Source organism: Cavenderia fasciculata (assembly GCF_000203815.1).
Source record: "Cavenderia fasciculata unplaced genomic scaffold Scf_Dfasci-G-b-285a01.f1-5, whole genome shotgun sequence".
NCBI lineage: Eukaryota > Evosea > Eumycetozoa > Acytosteliales > Cavenderiaceae > Cavenderia > Cavenderia fasciculata.
Window position 1 is genome coordinate 445487 of NW_004457708.1, and position 15135 is coordinate 460621.

At 34.7% G+C, this 15135-nt stretch overlaps 3 protein-coding genes across 3 annotated transcripts; 2 read left to right on the top strand and 1 right to left on the bottom strand.

The window, feature by feature from the left end:
• Positions 1-499: 499 nt before the first annotated feature.
• docB (DOCK family protein) lies at positions 500-7094 on the top strand (the record flags this gene model as incomplete). The annotated part of the gene is made up of 3 exons (XM_004366216.1): positions 500-560; positions 635-2944; positions 3016-7094. 3 exons carry the CDS (start codon positions 500-502, stop codon positions 7092-7094), a joined length of 6450 nt encoding a protein of 2149 aa, XP_004366273.1.
• Positions 7095-7259: 165 nt separating this feature from the next.
• On the bottom strand, positions 7260-8675 carry wasA (Wiscott-Aldrich syndrome protein; the record flags this gene model as incomplete). The annotated part of the gene is made up of 3 exons (XM_004366217.1): positions 7260-8065; positions 8153-8375; positions 8475-8675. The coding sequence occupies 3 exons, from the start codon at positions 8673-8675 to the stop codon at positions 7260-7262; spliced, it is 1230 nt and encodes a 409-aa protein (XP_004366274.1).
• Positions 8676-8995: 320 nt separating this feature from the next.
• Positions 8996-14859, top strand: mybO (putative myb transcription factor; the record flags this gene model as incomplete). The annotated part of the gene is made up of 5 exons (XM_004366218.1): positions 8996-9323; positions 9402-10236; positions 10839-11941; positions 12021-12332; positions 12401-14859. The coding sequence occupies 5 exons, from the start codon at positions 8996-8998 to the stop codon at positions 14857-14859; spliced, it is 5037 nt and encodes a 1678-aa protein (XP_004366275.1).
• Positions 14860-15135: the final 276 nt, after the last annotated feature.

Sequence of the window (15135 nt, forward strand, 5' to 3'; positions counted from 1 at the left end):
TAAATAAATAAATAATAATACACAATATTTATTACTACATAATATCATCATATTCATATGAATGGGATTTATCGTTTAAATCTAGAGTATTCGATGAGATCTTAAAGGGCAAGTTAAGATTATCGCACTGAAAGAGGGTCTTGTTGCGTAAAAAAATCAACCAAACTCGGGACGCACCGTTAGCCACATGCTATGGGTGGCTGCAAATCCAGCGGATTTTTTTATCCTCATCGAACACGATCTCCTTTCATTCTTTATTCATTCAGCAAAGAGAGAGATAGTGATAGAAAATAAGGGGTTATTGATAGATAGAGTTATAACTATCTTGCCTGTAAATAGATTTTCACACAAACACACATCAAGATATTTTAGTAGTTTTTGTTGTAAAAATCAACAACATCACATCATTGCTGCTTACACCACAATAATCACACGCACTTACATACACACGCATACTGTACAATAGATAGAATATTATATATATATAGAGAGTATTGGAATGAGTAATATATCGAAACCACCAGCTCAACAACAACCTGTTGTTGGTGGTGTAGGAAAGGGTAAGTGATCAAGATAGGTATATTATATATGTGCGTGCGAGTATTAACCTTTTTTTTTTGTATCTTTTGTTTAGTTGCACCACAACTCAAACCAGCAGCGGGTTTGGTAAGACCAATGATTGGTAAACCTGCACCTGCACCTACAGTAGGAGGAGGAGGAGACAACAGTAGCAGCAACGATACAACTACAACATCTGCAAGCGAGGGTAATGTGAAACCATCAGCTTTTAGATTAGCATCAAGTGTATTTAATCAATCGACACCCGACACTAATAACAGTAATACGTCTACACCAGCTGAGCCACCACAACCTCGTTTTAAATTGAAACCTGTAGCTTCAACTGTATTAAATAAACCACCTCCACAACAACAACAACAACCATCATCCACTGCTACATCTACTAATAATAATGTTACAAGTACTACTACTACAACACCAACTGTAAAACCATCTGTAAATCAATTCAATAAACCACCTCCTGCAACAAATACAACAACAACTACAACAACAACACCGACATCACCAAATGGGAATGGAGTAGCCAAATTACCACCAAGACCTGTATTGTTAAAAAAGGTTGCTACTCCTCTTCCTACACCACCTTCTTCTTCACAGTCACCATCACAATCATCTCCACCAACTACACCAAACAAAGAACAACCAACGTCGTCGGCCATTTCACCAGATTCAAACTCTACTCCTACTACTACTACTACCGTACTACCAACAAAAACACTCGAAAGACCAAAGAGTAGAGAGGAGATTGTAACCGAAGATTTATTAAATTCAATCATTACGGAAACTGAACAACCAACATTGGCCAAAAGAGCAAGTTTGATTATTGCCAAAGATGAACCAGTTGTACCAGTCGAACCAGTCACTACTACTACTACTGCTACAGCACCTGTAACACAACAAGAACCATCATCCACTTCTTCTTCTTCTACTGCAATTAAATCCAATTTAAATACGACAACAAAAAAGAGAGAATGGAAACCAACAACATCAGCATCATCATTACAATTATCATTACCAGTTGATGTAGCAACCAGTGGATCATCTGAATTTTCACAATTGACAACACGAAACATTGAGGGTGGTCAAGTCGCACAACCAAAGAAAGAGACTGTACGTGTGCTGTCCTATCAAAAGGGTGATTTCACCAATTTGAATATGCATCGTGGTGATATTGTAGAGATTACCGAACAAGGTGAAAAGGATACTTGGACAGGGTTCAATGGATACAAGACTGGAAACTTTTCCATTCAAAATACCAAACCTATGGTGGTTAGTGTTGGTACAGACATTCAAGCTACGGTAGATCGTTTTGAAAAGGCGGTTTGTGTCAAGGATCATAGAGGTAAACAAGGAATCTCACTCACTATTATGAAGGGTGATGTCATTGCCATCATCGATCGTAACAATCGTACAACTGCCTCTGTGGCATTGGGTCGTGTCAAACTGGGATTGGACGGATGGAGTGATGCTGGAGAGTTCCCACTTGAAAACATTCGTTTGGTCTCTCAAAAAGAGTATATCTTGTACAGCGACCTGCTGGATTTGGTCGTAGAGGTGAGCGAACGTTTCATGGACCCAGAATCATTGATTCAAGGCGGCAGTGAAAAGGAACTTGAAAAGAAACAACTTCAGTTGCGTGACAAGACAAAGTTACTCCAATCGATTCAAGACGCGATTCTCATCGAGACTGACGAACCACGTCTATTGCAATTGCAAGCCAACTTGCGTCAAGAGATTGAAACTACCCATGCTATGCTGTCCAACGAGTTTTACGTATCGAATCCCAACAATGGAGAGATTGAAAATGAAGAGAGTAGTAGTCCGGTCGGTCTCCTCAAAGACCATCTCCAAATGGTCGGTGAAAAGAAGGGTCTAAAGTATGACAAGTTTGTCAATACTAACCGCGAGGCATCAGACTCTAATACACGTCGATGGGACTATGCACAAATCTCTGTCGACGTTAAATTAAACAAATCTACTTTGAAACGTGCTGGCAATAGTGGAACGTTGGAATACTATTTCTCACTACTCAACTATACTCAATCAAAATTCATTACCGAACAAATGCAAATCATCCCGTCCGATACCAATAGTAGTGTCAAATTCCTATTCAAGGATATTGAACCTGCCGACTTGACCGATGACATTGCATTAGTATGCAAGGTTATTCGTCGTGGTACCATGAAGGATCATGCAGACACTACCCCAATCAAAAAGGGTTCATCAACCGACCTTCGTCGTCCATTTGGCTATGCCTGCATTAAATTAATCTCTGCATTCTCTGAAACTCAAATTGCCACCGAAAAGGATTCAAATCTTTATTTCTATTCTTCAAATGATTTAAATTTTAATTTAATTCCTGAAAGTAAGTAAAAGAGAAGGGTCTAAAATGATTTAAATATATATATATTAACATTTATTTATTTTTTCATTTAGATGTATTAAAATTTAATAATGAAGAAGAATTAAAAAAACATGGAGTTGAATCAATACCAAAAGGAATGCCAACAGCTATATTACCGATAGCATGTAGTTTTTATGATATGAGTTATGAAAAATGTTTGGAAAAGTATCAACAATTGGCCAAGGCACAGACAATTGAAAAGATGGAACACAAGGTAGTAAAGAATGAAAAGAAACATCATCTCTATATTTCATTGGACAGTGGAAAGTTTACGGCCGATAAAAAGGTTGAGGTGTCGGTACGTGTACGTATGAATGATAGTGGAGAGTTCCTCCACAATTGCATATCACTTGGAGGAAAGGAGTTTTGGGCATCAGAGATTAAATCGTTTGTCTGTCACAATAGTTTGACTCCCACTTGGAACGAATACCTTCAATTCCAAATACCAGAAGACAAGTTTTTAAATTGTCATTTATTGTTTACTATCAAGAGTGCTAGTAGTAAGCAGAGTAAAACTAATATCATTGGTTTTGCATTTATGCGTCTTGGTTCAACCGATTCTTCAGTTGCTATTCAAAATGCTGATCATAACTTGTTAATTTACAAGGCATCGTCTGCAGATGTTCCAATCAACTATTTGACAGAGAATATTCCATCGGTTATCAATTCTAGTATTAGTAGTACAACTGGTACGTCGTCACCACCACTTTTAAGTAGTGGGTCGACTGGTATGTCAACACTGAATATTAGTCAACAAATGTCACCTCCACTCAACCAATCTCAAAAGATTGATCATTCGTCGCCATCGTCGTCTCCACAATTGTCGTCTGCCAACACTGGCAAATTCTCAATTAAAAAGGGAGAGTCTCTAAAGATTAAATCAACATTCCATACAACCAAGTTTATTCAACACCCAAGTATTCATCAACTGTTGAATTGGAAACAACATGAAAAGGATTTACAACATATTTTGGATAAATTCAAGTTTGTAGAACCTCTGTTGATTATGCGTAATTTGTCTGGTATCGTCGATTCATTGTTCCAAATTTACGAGTCTAGTACTGCTGGTAGTTTGTTTACCGTCGAACCAATGTCATTACTCGTTTACAATACAATCGTATTTATTATTGGATTGTTGACAGATGAACGTATGGCAAGATATAGAAACTTCAAGGTCGATCTTGATCAATACATTGAAACCAAGTTTTCTGGTGCTCTGACTCATAAACATCTGCTCAATTGTTTGGCCTATCATATGAAGGATATCTCGGCCAAGGAGAGTGCCAAGATTTCACCAACTCTCAAAAGTTTAGATTATATGTTCCAGTTGATTACAAAGTCTCGTCTAGTCTATAAACAACAACAGAGTAAGAGTAGTATGCCTGGTTTGCAACTCAACTCTATCAACGATTCAGAATGGTACAAGGATATTAGCGAGTTTTTGTCTCAACTTAACAAGTTGATGGCAAGTAATTCACCTTTACTCATTGTAGTACAGACATTGGCATTACGTAACTTTGCATCAATGATGAAAGGTTTATCTTACTTTTTGGACAAGGTGACATTGTGCAAGGTACTCTGCGAGTTTATCGAATCGGTACATTACAACGAGAAACAAGAGCATCTAAACACTCACAAGTTGTCTGTATTTTATCAGATCCTATCTGCTCATTTGGCTATTGATCAAGAGACTGTAGAACATCTTTTACCAACACTCATGGCCATCACTGATCAACATCTTACAAAGGGTGAAGAACTAAAACTTTCAACTCAGTTATTGTCATTGGCATTGGAATCACTCGAAACACTTGACAGTGTAGATTTGAAAAAGAAGTACTTTAATGTCATCATGACTGTATTTACCAAGGTATTGGGATTGGTTGATCAATTTTTGGTAAACGATCAAGCACACCATTCTCACAACAACTCTGCAGCCAATCAAATGGCCAATTGGCGTCAAGACGCTCCTTTCAACTATGACACTACCTTTTTGGTCACTTGTCTCTTATCAATGCTTCACTATATGGTTGTATTTAACCTTACCAACAAGTATTTGATCGATGTTAGTGTTGGATCAGATTCAAAGCTATTCCTCAAAAAGATTTTGAGATTACTCGACACTTTATTGGCACGTGGTGTCTATCACTATAGATTCCCAACCATGCAATTGTTCCATCACAAAATTACATTTAGATTGTTGACATTGCTTTCACCTGCCTTTGTCAAAGGAAATACTCCGATTGGACAAGAAAATAATGAAAATTGGTTATCATTTATTGCATTACATTTCAATTTCTTTACAACTCATTTGATGCGTAGTAATCGTTACCGTGCACATAGATTGGCACCTTTACAACCCATTCTCTTGGATATTCGTGTTCGTATGGTAAAATCGGTTCGCGAGCTTTGGAATACTAGTATTGGTGCTTCGAGTCAGTTCCTAACACACATGGTACAATTATTGTTGGCATCATTACTCAATGGATTTGCCGAAGTGGATGAAATGTGTCAAGACTTGTTCTTTGCAGTCATGAAAAAGGATCATCAAGAAAAACGTTCGTTTAAACGTGTAGAGAGTAAAGCAATTGAAATATTGGACAAGATCATCATTCGTGAGCGTTGGACTGACGAACAAATCTTTAGACGCTTTTTGAACCAACGTCTAGACCCATTCTTTTCGAGTGCTGGTGAAGAACATGGTGATGCACAATACAAGAGAGAGGGCAAGGCATTTATTGGTAATTTGTTACAACTATTGTCGTTATTGTTTGACTTTAGAACATTACCAATGGATCGTGCATTTGAAGAAGAACGTACAATTGCTACACTAAAGATGATGGAATACTTTAAAGATAGAAAAGATACATACATTAAATATGTACACGAGTTACTCAGTCAACACATCAATAGTGGATACTTTACAGAAGCTGGTTTCACATTCTTGTTGCATGCCGATTTGTATTCATGGGATGTTGATGAAGAACAGCAAGCATCTGTTGGAGCATTCACATTTACCACACCTGACCAACCTGCCCCTATCACTCTGCCAGCCGAACCTGCACATAGTCGAAAGGAACGTTTGGTCAAGATGGCCATTCAATACCTCGACAAGGGACAGGTATGGGAAAAGTGTATCACCCTACTACAGGAACTATCAGCATACTATGATGCGACATACAATTTCAGAGGACTGGCAGATGTTGCCAACCAACAGGCCGACCTCTACGACAAGATAGTCTCTACAGAACGGTTCTTTGCCGAGTACTTTAGAGTAGGTTACTATGGTCGCAAGTTCCCCCAAACAATCCAAGGCAAGGAGTTCTTGTACCGTGGGTTCGAGCTCGAACGTCTCGCAGACTTTACCACACGTATCTTGGCCAAATTCCCCAACGCCGAGTTGTTAAAGACGACTGGCGAGCCATCAGCCGACATTCTCAACGCAGATGCACAGTACCTACTCATCACAATTGTCAATCCATCGTCCACTGAAGAGATCCATAAAAGAGTCAAACATGTCACAGAAGGAACACCATCAAACAGTCGAGCCTACCACCGTCGTAACGATGTCAATGTTTTCCTTTACAGCAAGGCATTTGAGAAAAAGTCAGCTGCCTCACCATCCAATCCAAACAACAAGTTTGCCGATCTATGGATTCGTAATCATTTCCTTATTGCCGACTCTTCATTCCCAACTATTCACCGTCGTGCAGAAGTCATTAAAAAGGAGCAGACCGAACTCACACCCATTGAAAATGCCGTCAATAGTGTCGATCTCAAAAACGAAGAACTCGCAGAGATGGTCAAAAAGTATCTGGCCAATCCACAACTCAATCTCAACCCACTTGCCATGGCACTTAATGGCAGTATCGATGCCGCCGTCAATGGTGGTGTATCACTCTACAAGGAAGCATTCTTTGAGAAACAAGATGTCCTCGATGCCATCTCCAAACCATTTATTCCAAAACTATCATCAGCTCTCAAGAATCAAGTAGAAATCTTGGAACGTGGTCTCTATATTCACAGTCAACGTTGTCCAGAAGAATTAAGAGGTCTACATGAAAAATTAGAATCTTTCTTCCCTAAATTTAAATCTGAAGTATTATCTCTCTAAAACAAATATAAATATAAATATAAATATAAATATTAAACAAACAAACAATCATAAATAAATAATAAATTAACTTATTTGTAATATTAAAAAACAAAACAATTTATTTATTTTATATTAATACAATAAGAATATTTGATCTGATTTGATTGTTTTTTTTTTTTGGTTTTAATAGTCGGACCAATCATCATCATCATCATCTTCATCATCTTCATCTTCTCTCATGTTACCTCTACGATGAGCCATGGCAGCAGCCAAAGTATCACAGAGTGAACGATTACCAACGTCACCGAGATTGTTGAGTTCTGGGAGTGGTTGAGAGGCATCGACCTTTTTAAGAGAGGTACCTTCACGAATAGAAGCAAGTAAATCGAATCTGCCTCCTGGAGCAGCACCGCCGCCGCCGCCACCGCCGCCTCCGCCACTAGGGGCGACTCCTGGAGCTGGAGGTGGGGGTGGTGCACCTGGTGCTGGAGGAGGAGGTGGTGGTGGTGGACCGCCTCCAGACTTCATTGGAGGTGGAGGAGGTGGAGGACCACCGCCAGTCGAATGTGGTGGAGGTGGGGGTGGGGCAGCAGTAGCTCTGCTTCCACCTGGTGGTGGGGGTGGGGGTGGTGCTGAACGACCTCCGCCACCGCTTGGTGGAGCTGGTCCACGTGATGGAGGTGGAGGTGGAGCGCCACCGGCAGATGCCAAACTCTCACCAATGATATTGACAATGAATTGAGCAGTCTCGGCATTCTTGAGTTCCTTTTTAGTGATACCGGCAGACTGGAACAACTTTCTCCAGTCGGGTGGAATATTTCTAATTTCGAAACCTTGTTCTGGGTTCCAACCAATATGACTTCTATGTTCAAAGCCAGTTGGACTTGAAATATCCATCTCTACCTCTTCTTCACCTCCCAATAATGATGACAAGAAACCTTTCTTTTTTTTCTTTTCTTTTGGTTTGGTTGCTGCTGGTGTTGATTTACCTAGGAAAGCAAAATTAAATAGGTAGATGTTAGATAAATTATAATAACAAATAATAAATAAATAATACTATATGTTTGATAACATACTAACATTGAGACTTGAAGATGAAGATGAAGTTGGAGCAGGGGCTCTTCCAGTACCACCACTCTTAATGTTCATCATGACACTGTGGAATTCATGTGCTTCACTAACTTCAGCAAATGACAAACCATAGACAGCATTGTCACCTTCAAAAGTATGGAAAAAGTCTCTTGACTTTTGATAATCAAATCCATCATACAATTCTTGTTCAAATACAGTTCTAGTATTCTACAAAACAAAAAGAGTAAAAAGAAAAGAAAAGAAATTAATAATTATGATATTAAATGATTATGATGATTGATTATATTTATATTTATCTATGTTTACCTTTAAATCTACAATTTTAATGTAGAATGATTTTTCGATACGTTGAGAGATAAGAGAGAGAGCACCAACGACACCAGTGTATTCCCATACATTATTCTTTCCCTCGTATAATCTAGCAACAGATGATGTCAATACATCACCATTACCGTGGAGTATATTCAATTGACCCCTCTCTTGATCTGATAAGGATTGGATACCCATGATGATTAAAATGGACTTAAAAGTTTAAAGCTTTAAACTACTACTAACTATGACAATGATATGATATGTATTACTACTTTGATTGTTAAATATATATAGTTGATTTTGTTACAATAGATAATAAATAAATAAATAGGTAGGTAGGGAGTTATCTCTATCTATCTATCAAACAAAAGATAAAATAACTTGTGGATGAGGGTTTGCAGTTGACTGTGATGGATGGTGCCTAAAAAAAAAACTTAAAGTTTTGAAAAAATCTGTCAAATTAAGAGAATGAGATTGGGTACCCAAACAAGATTGATGGCGACCATCACACAACAATGACTACTATTAAAACAATAATTTATCAGTATGGAGATAATACATTTAATCTTTTAAATATTGATCAACAACAACAACAACAACAACCACAACATATTTATAAAAAGGAAATAGATTTTAAATTAAGATTATTAAGAACTACTTGTGATTCTATTGCTTTATTGTGTGACAGTGGTGATGATGATGATGATGATGATGATGATGGTACTCTTCATATTGATACTAGAACATCATTGTTGAAAGGATCAAAGTGTCTTAGATTCACTCATTCACAATCAAAGGTTATACTTGTTGCATCTGGTTACAATCATTTATTATATTTAGATGGTATGTTAATTGACACACAACTTTATGTTAGATTCACAAATTACTAGTAGTACTTATCATTTTGTTTGTTTCTCTTAGAAAAAGGAAAAGTATTTATTTATGGATCAAATAATCATAATCAATTGGGTATTGATAAATGTATAAGTGGTATTGAATCATTTAGATCCTCAACTGCAATACTACCAATACTGCCAATATCAATTGATTGGTTTATTAATCAATCAATTGAAATTGCATATTTGTCATGTGGAAGGAATCATTCAATATTTATCGAGAAGCAACATGGACATGTTTATGCATGTGGTGATAATAAATTTGGTCAAAGTGGTCAATTGATCAATATTGAACAATCAAACCATTCATCAGCGGTCAATGTTATCAAAAAGGTAGAGGGTATAGATAATATTATCCTATCAAGTAGTGGAGATTTTCATAATCTATTATTAGATTCCAAGGGAAAAGTATATAGTTTTGGATTTGGTTTGTATCATCAACTTGGACATGGTAATACAAATAATATACACTCACCATCAATGTTGGTGACATTGGATGAATGTAATATAGTCGATGTTTCATGTTCGGCATGGCACAGTTTAGTGTTGACCGATCAAGGACATGTATATAGTTTTGGATGGAATGAGTATGGTCAATTGGGTCATGGAGACAACGATAGTTGCCCTACACCTACACTTATCGACTCTTTATCAGACCTAGATTTAATCATTAAATCAATATCAACTTCAACCTATAATTCTTTATTTATCGATCAACAAAATAGAATATTATATTGTGGAAAAGACTTGGATCAATTAGATAAAGATACAAATACAACATGTAAACTATCACCTTTACCAATATTTCTACTAAATTCATCATCATCATCATCATCATCAGATGATAGTACTATTTCAAGGTTTAAACCAACAACCGACAATATTTATAGTAACCAATATAACTTTTATACTTGGTAGTTGTTAGAAAGATCTAACCTCTAGAGAGATTGAATAAATATATATATATATTAATTAAATTAATAAATATTTAATGACTTTGATTTTTTTTTTTTTGGAGGGAATATACATTTTAATGTTTGAAAGTTTGAGATTTCCTAATCATTCATCAAACAACACGCACTTTCTTCTTCTTCTTCTTCTTTTATTACCACACTACAAACAAACAACAAACAGATTGATAGATAGATAGACATAAATACATACTTTGTATATCATTTAAACATTATAACAACAAATACTACATTGACGACGAATACGGCTATTGTAATAGATAGATTGCATTGTGCAGTTTGGTATACCATGTTTACAATGCACTGTGTCTGCAGAACCTAATATAGTAGAATCATCACAACACCCTCCCCCTCTTTTCTATCTATTACTATATATATACAACACTTTAAACAATGTCGGCATTTGCACAACAACTGCAACTATTGCAGCAATCTTTAAAGAATGGGAAATATCCTTTTATTCAAAATAAGAATAATAATAATCAACAAAGAAATCAACAACAACAACAAAGGCAACAACAACAATTACAACAACAACAACAACAACAACAACAACAACAACAACAACAACAACAACAATTACAACAAGCCAATAATAATTTATTCAACTCAAAGTTAGGTAATATATCAGAATTCTTGTCAAATATAAATACTTCTACTGCGACTACTACGACATCGACTACATCAACACAACAACAACAACAATCATCAAAACAAACTATAACTATAGATGATGACGATAATGTTATGGTGATGACGAAAACAACCAATCATAATAATGTTTTAACCTCGAAAAGGAATGGTAATGGTCCAATTAATAATAATAATAATCAAGTTATTATTGTTGAAGATGATAATAATGGTAGTCAGGTTGATGAAGCAGCTCAAGTAAAAAACGACAATCATCATTTGCAATCACAAGAAGTAGTTGATAATTCAATTGAATTGAATAGTATGGATATTTCTACCGGTTCAACTTCATGTAATATTCGAGACTCTGCATCGTTACCATCACCTGTACAACACTTACCAAGTGCAAATTCATCAATGAATATTGAAGATAATAGTTTTCATCAAACTCAAGATAGTCAAATTGATAACCAACAAGATGAAATTGATAAAGAAGAACAAGAAGAGGAAGAAGATGAAGATGAAGATGAAGAGGATGAGGAAGAAGAAGAAGAAGAAGAAGAAGAAGAGATAATAGAAAACAGTCAAAGTGATCAAGATTTACCTATTACTTCTACTACAACTACTACAACAATGACAAATATACCAAATGGATTATTTGATAGTCCACCAAGAAATGGTGGTGGAAGTTTACATAATAGTAATGGAAGCATGTCATCCTTTTTCTCACCATATAATGGATTTTCAATGTTTGATACTGGGTATCAAGCATTACAATTAATGAACAATCAACAATCATCATCTCAATCACAACCATCACAACCATCTCTACTACCAAACAAAGAATCATCACCACCCAAAGTAATATTAGATATTGATCAATTGGTCAATTCAAATCATCGACCATCACATAGAACTAGATCTCACTTTAATTTAGAACATTTAGATTTTGATCAATTAGATGGTAAATATATTAAATATTAAATATTAAATATTAAATACTAAATATTTATGTTAATTTTATTTTTATTTATTTTTTTTAGAATATTTTGAAAATAATTTACCATTTGATATAATGGATGGTCATAATACAACTACAAGTGATATAGAAATGAGTATAGATGGTGGAAATGAAGAATATAGAAAGTTTTTAATGGGTTTGAATGGTCAAGATTCATTGATCAATGGAACAAGTGCAAACAGTGTTTTACCAATGCTACCACCTAGTCCCCCACCTCCATTACCACTACCACACGATGATGATGAAGATGATGAAGATTATATACCAGAAGATGATGAAGAAGAAGATGATGATGATGAAGATCGTGATAAAACTTTTCTTGATCAACAACCAAGTATGATGACAGATAGATAGAATATTATCTATTACCTTTTTTTTTCTAACATTTTTTTGTTTCTATAGATGAAATTGAAGCATTAATAGCAGATTTTATGGAAAATGAAGCAAAGGATAGTGATAATAATGAAATTATGAGAGTATTATCAACACCAAGTAAAAATCAGCAACAAACTCTTCCATTGATGCCACCATTGACACCAGGATCCTCAATTCAATCTTTTTTAATTCCACCTAGCCCCTTTTCATTCTCAAAGTTACCACTTTTCCCTCCATCTACTCCTTTAAATTTAAATTTATTTGGTAACGGAAACTTAAACTTTAATGGTTTATCTTTTCCCGATTTGAATGCACTATTATCATCTCCACCACCACCTTTACCACAACAATTACCATTCACTCCAACTTCTACTTCTTCTTCTACTGCGACTACCTTTACTTCAAATATGGTGACACCAAATATCTCACATATAACAACGCCAACAAAAAAACTATCACCAAATAATAATAATAATAATCAAATGGTTACAGATTTTGGACAACCATTTCAAATTGAAACTAGTGATAGTATATTTGATTCATTTTTACCAACTTCTACGACTACAACAACAACAACTACTTCTACCACTTCTACTACCAATTCTACTCAACAACTAAACTTTGGAAGTTTAGATGATAATAATGAAAACTTTGTAAATAATAATAATAATAACTTTAATACTAACTATGAGTCAATGTATGACAACGGCGGTTTTGATACAAATAATGACGACGACTATAATAATAATAATAATAATAACTTTTCAAACTTTAATAATAATAATAATATTATCGATTTTAATCAACAACTTGATTTATTTTCAACAACATTTTCAAGTCCAATCAAACAACAAAATATGGTTCAATTGTTTATAGATGAAGAACAAATAACCATCGTAAAACAACAATTATCTTCACATTATCAACTCCTTCTTCAAGTATTACTTAGGATGCGTGTTGAGGGCCAAAAATTGGAAGACAAGAATGAAAAACATCGTAAAACCAAAGAAAGAAGAGCAAACAATGCTCACAAAAGACAAAGAAAAGAACCAAAACCACCAAAAACTAGATTAGCTGGAGATGAAGTAATGAGACTTTTAGAAGAAGATGATCAACAACAAGACCAACAACAACAAGACCTACAATCATTCCCTAGAAGAAAAGATGAAGAACCAGTATTTAATCCATATCCACCATTTATGGAATTTTGTAAAAAGTTATTGGATGATATTTACTTTCAGTACAAAAAACATATAGACAAGAATTATCTTTCTCAAATGTTGATTCAACACATTGAATCACCATCAAAGATTATTACACGATCAAATAGTCGACGAAATCAAATCTCTTCACCCTACTTTGACGATGAATGCTTAAAGTTGCATCCATACATTGACGAATTACTCCAAGAAGATAAACATCCACGCGAAGAATCAATGGCTGTCATTATGAATATCTTTGCCGACTTTTTCAATGCAGAACTCAATTTTAAATTTCGTAACCTAAACAAATTGAAATTTACACCAAGTGAAGATTTATTATTAAAGTTTGGTCTTGAAACGTATGGATACGATTGGACTAGAATCAAGACAAACCTATTACCTACAAAATCAATTGGTCAAATCATTCATCGTTTTAAAAATAGAACTACTGCCTCTTCTGTCGATAATATCTTGAAGGAATATTCAATTAGATCAAGATTGAGTCAAGAGGATATGGATTTGGTGCTAAAAGGAGTTACAAAATATGGTCAAGATTGGGATAGAATTGCTAAAAAGTTGCCTGGCAAAACTCCCATCACCATCAAACAATTTTTTGACAAATGGACAAGAAAACAAACAAAAGAAAAAGCTATTCTTTTGGCTCAAACAAAACCAAAACCTGTTAAAAGATTAAATCGATTTAAACAATCTTTTAATAGAAATTTATTATCAATTGATGATAATGATACGGTAAAACAAAAATCAAATAATGAAATGGATGATATGGATGATATGGATGACGAAATGGATGAAGATGAAATGGATGAAGATGATGATTCCTTTGATGATGATGATTCATTTGATATTGAAATGAATCAAGAAAATCAAAGTCAAAATCAAAATCAAAATCAAAATAATTATCAAGAAGAAGAAGAAGATCATTATATTCATCAAGAAAATCATAATATAATTAATACTAATCCAGATATAAATGATAATAATAATAATAATAATAATAATAATAATAATAATAATAATAATATTCAACATTTAGAAAATAATAATAATCTGAATAATATTCAATCACAATCACAAACGTCTATAGAAATATTAAAATGGACAAGAGAAGAAGATAAAATAATATTAATTACAGTTAAAGAAAAGGGAATGGTTAGTGATGAAATATGGGAATGGATATCAATGAACAAGTTGACAATGAAGAATAGCTTACAAATAAAAGAAAGATATTTATTCCTCGTTGATCTCTTAAGGAGAAGATCATAGAGTGAGATTGTTTTTACCAAAAATAATTAAGCCTCAAGAGCAATATTGCTAACTAATCGAGAAACTTAAAAGTAGGGATTAGACACTTTAGCTCGGAAACACCATGGGTTTTAACCAGGCTTGACTCTCATTTGCCAAAAGATCAAGAGTTTAATTTAGATATCTTTTACTAAAAGAGATAATATTTTAACCTAGTTATCTTGTTTTTCTCAATTATAGTAGGATGACGTCGATTCATATTCGAGAGATAAGTTCAACTTCTCTAAATCATGCCAC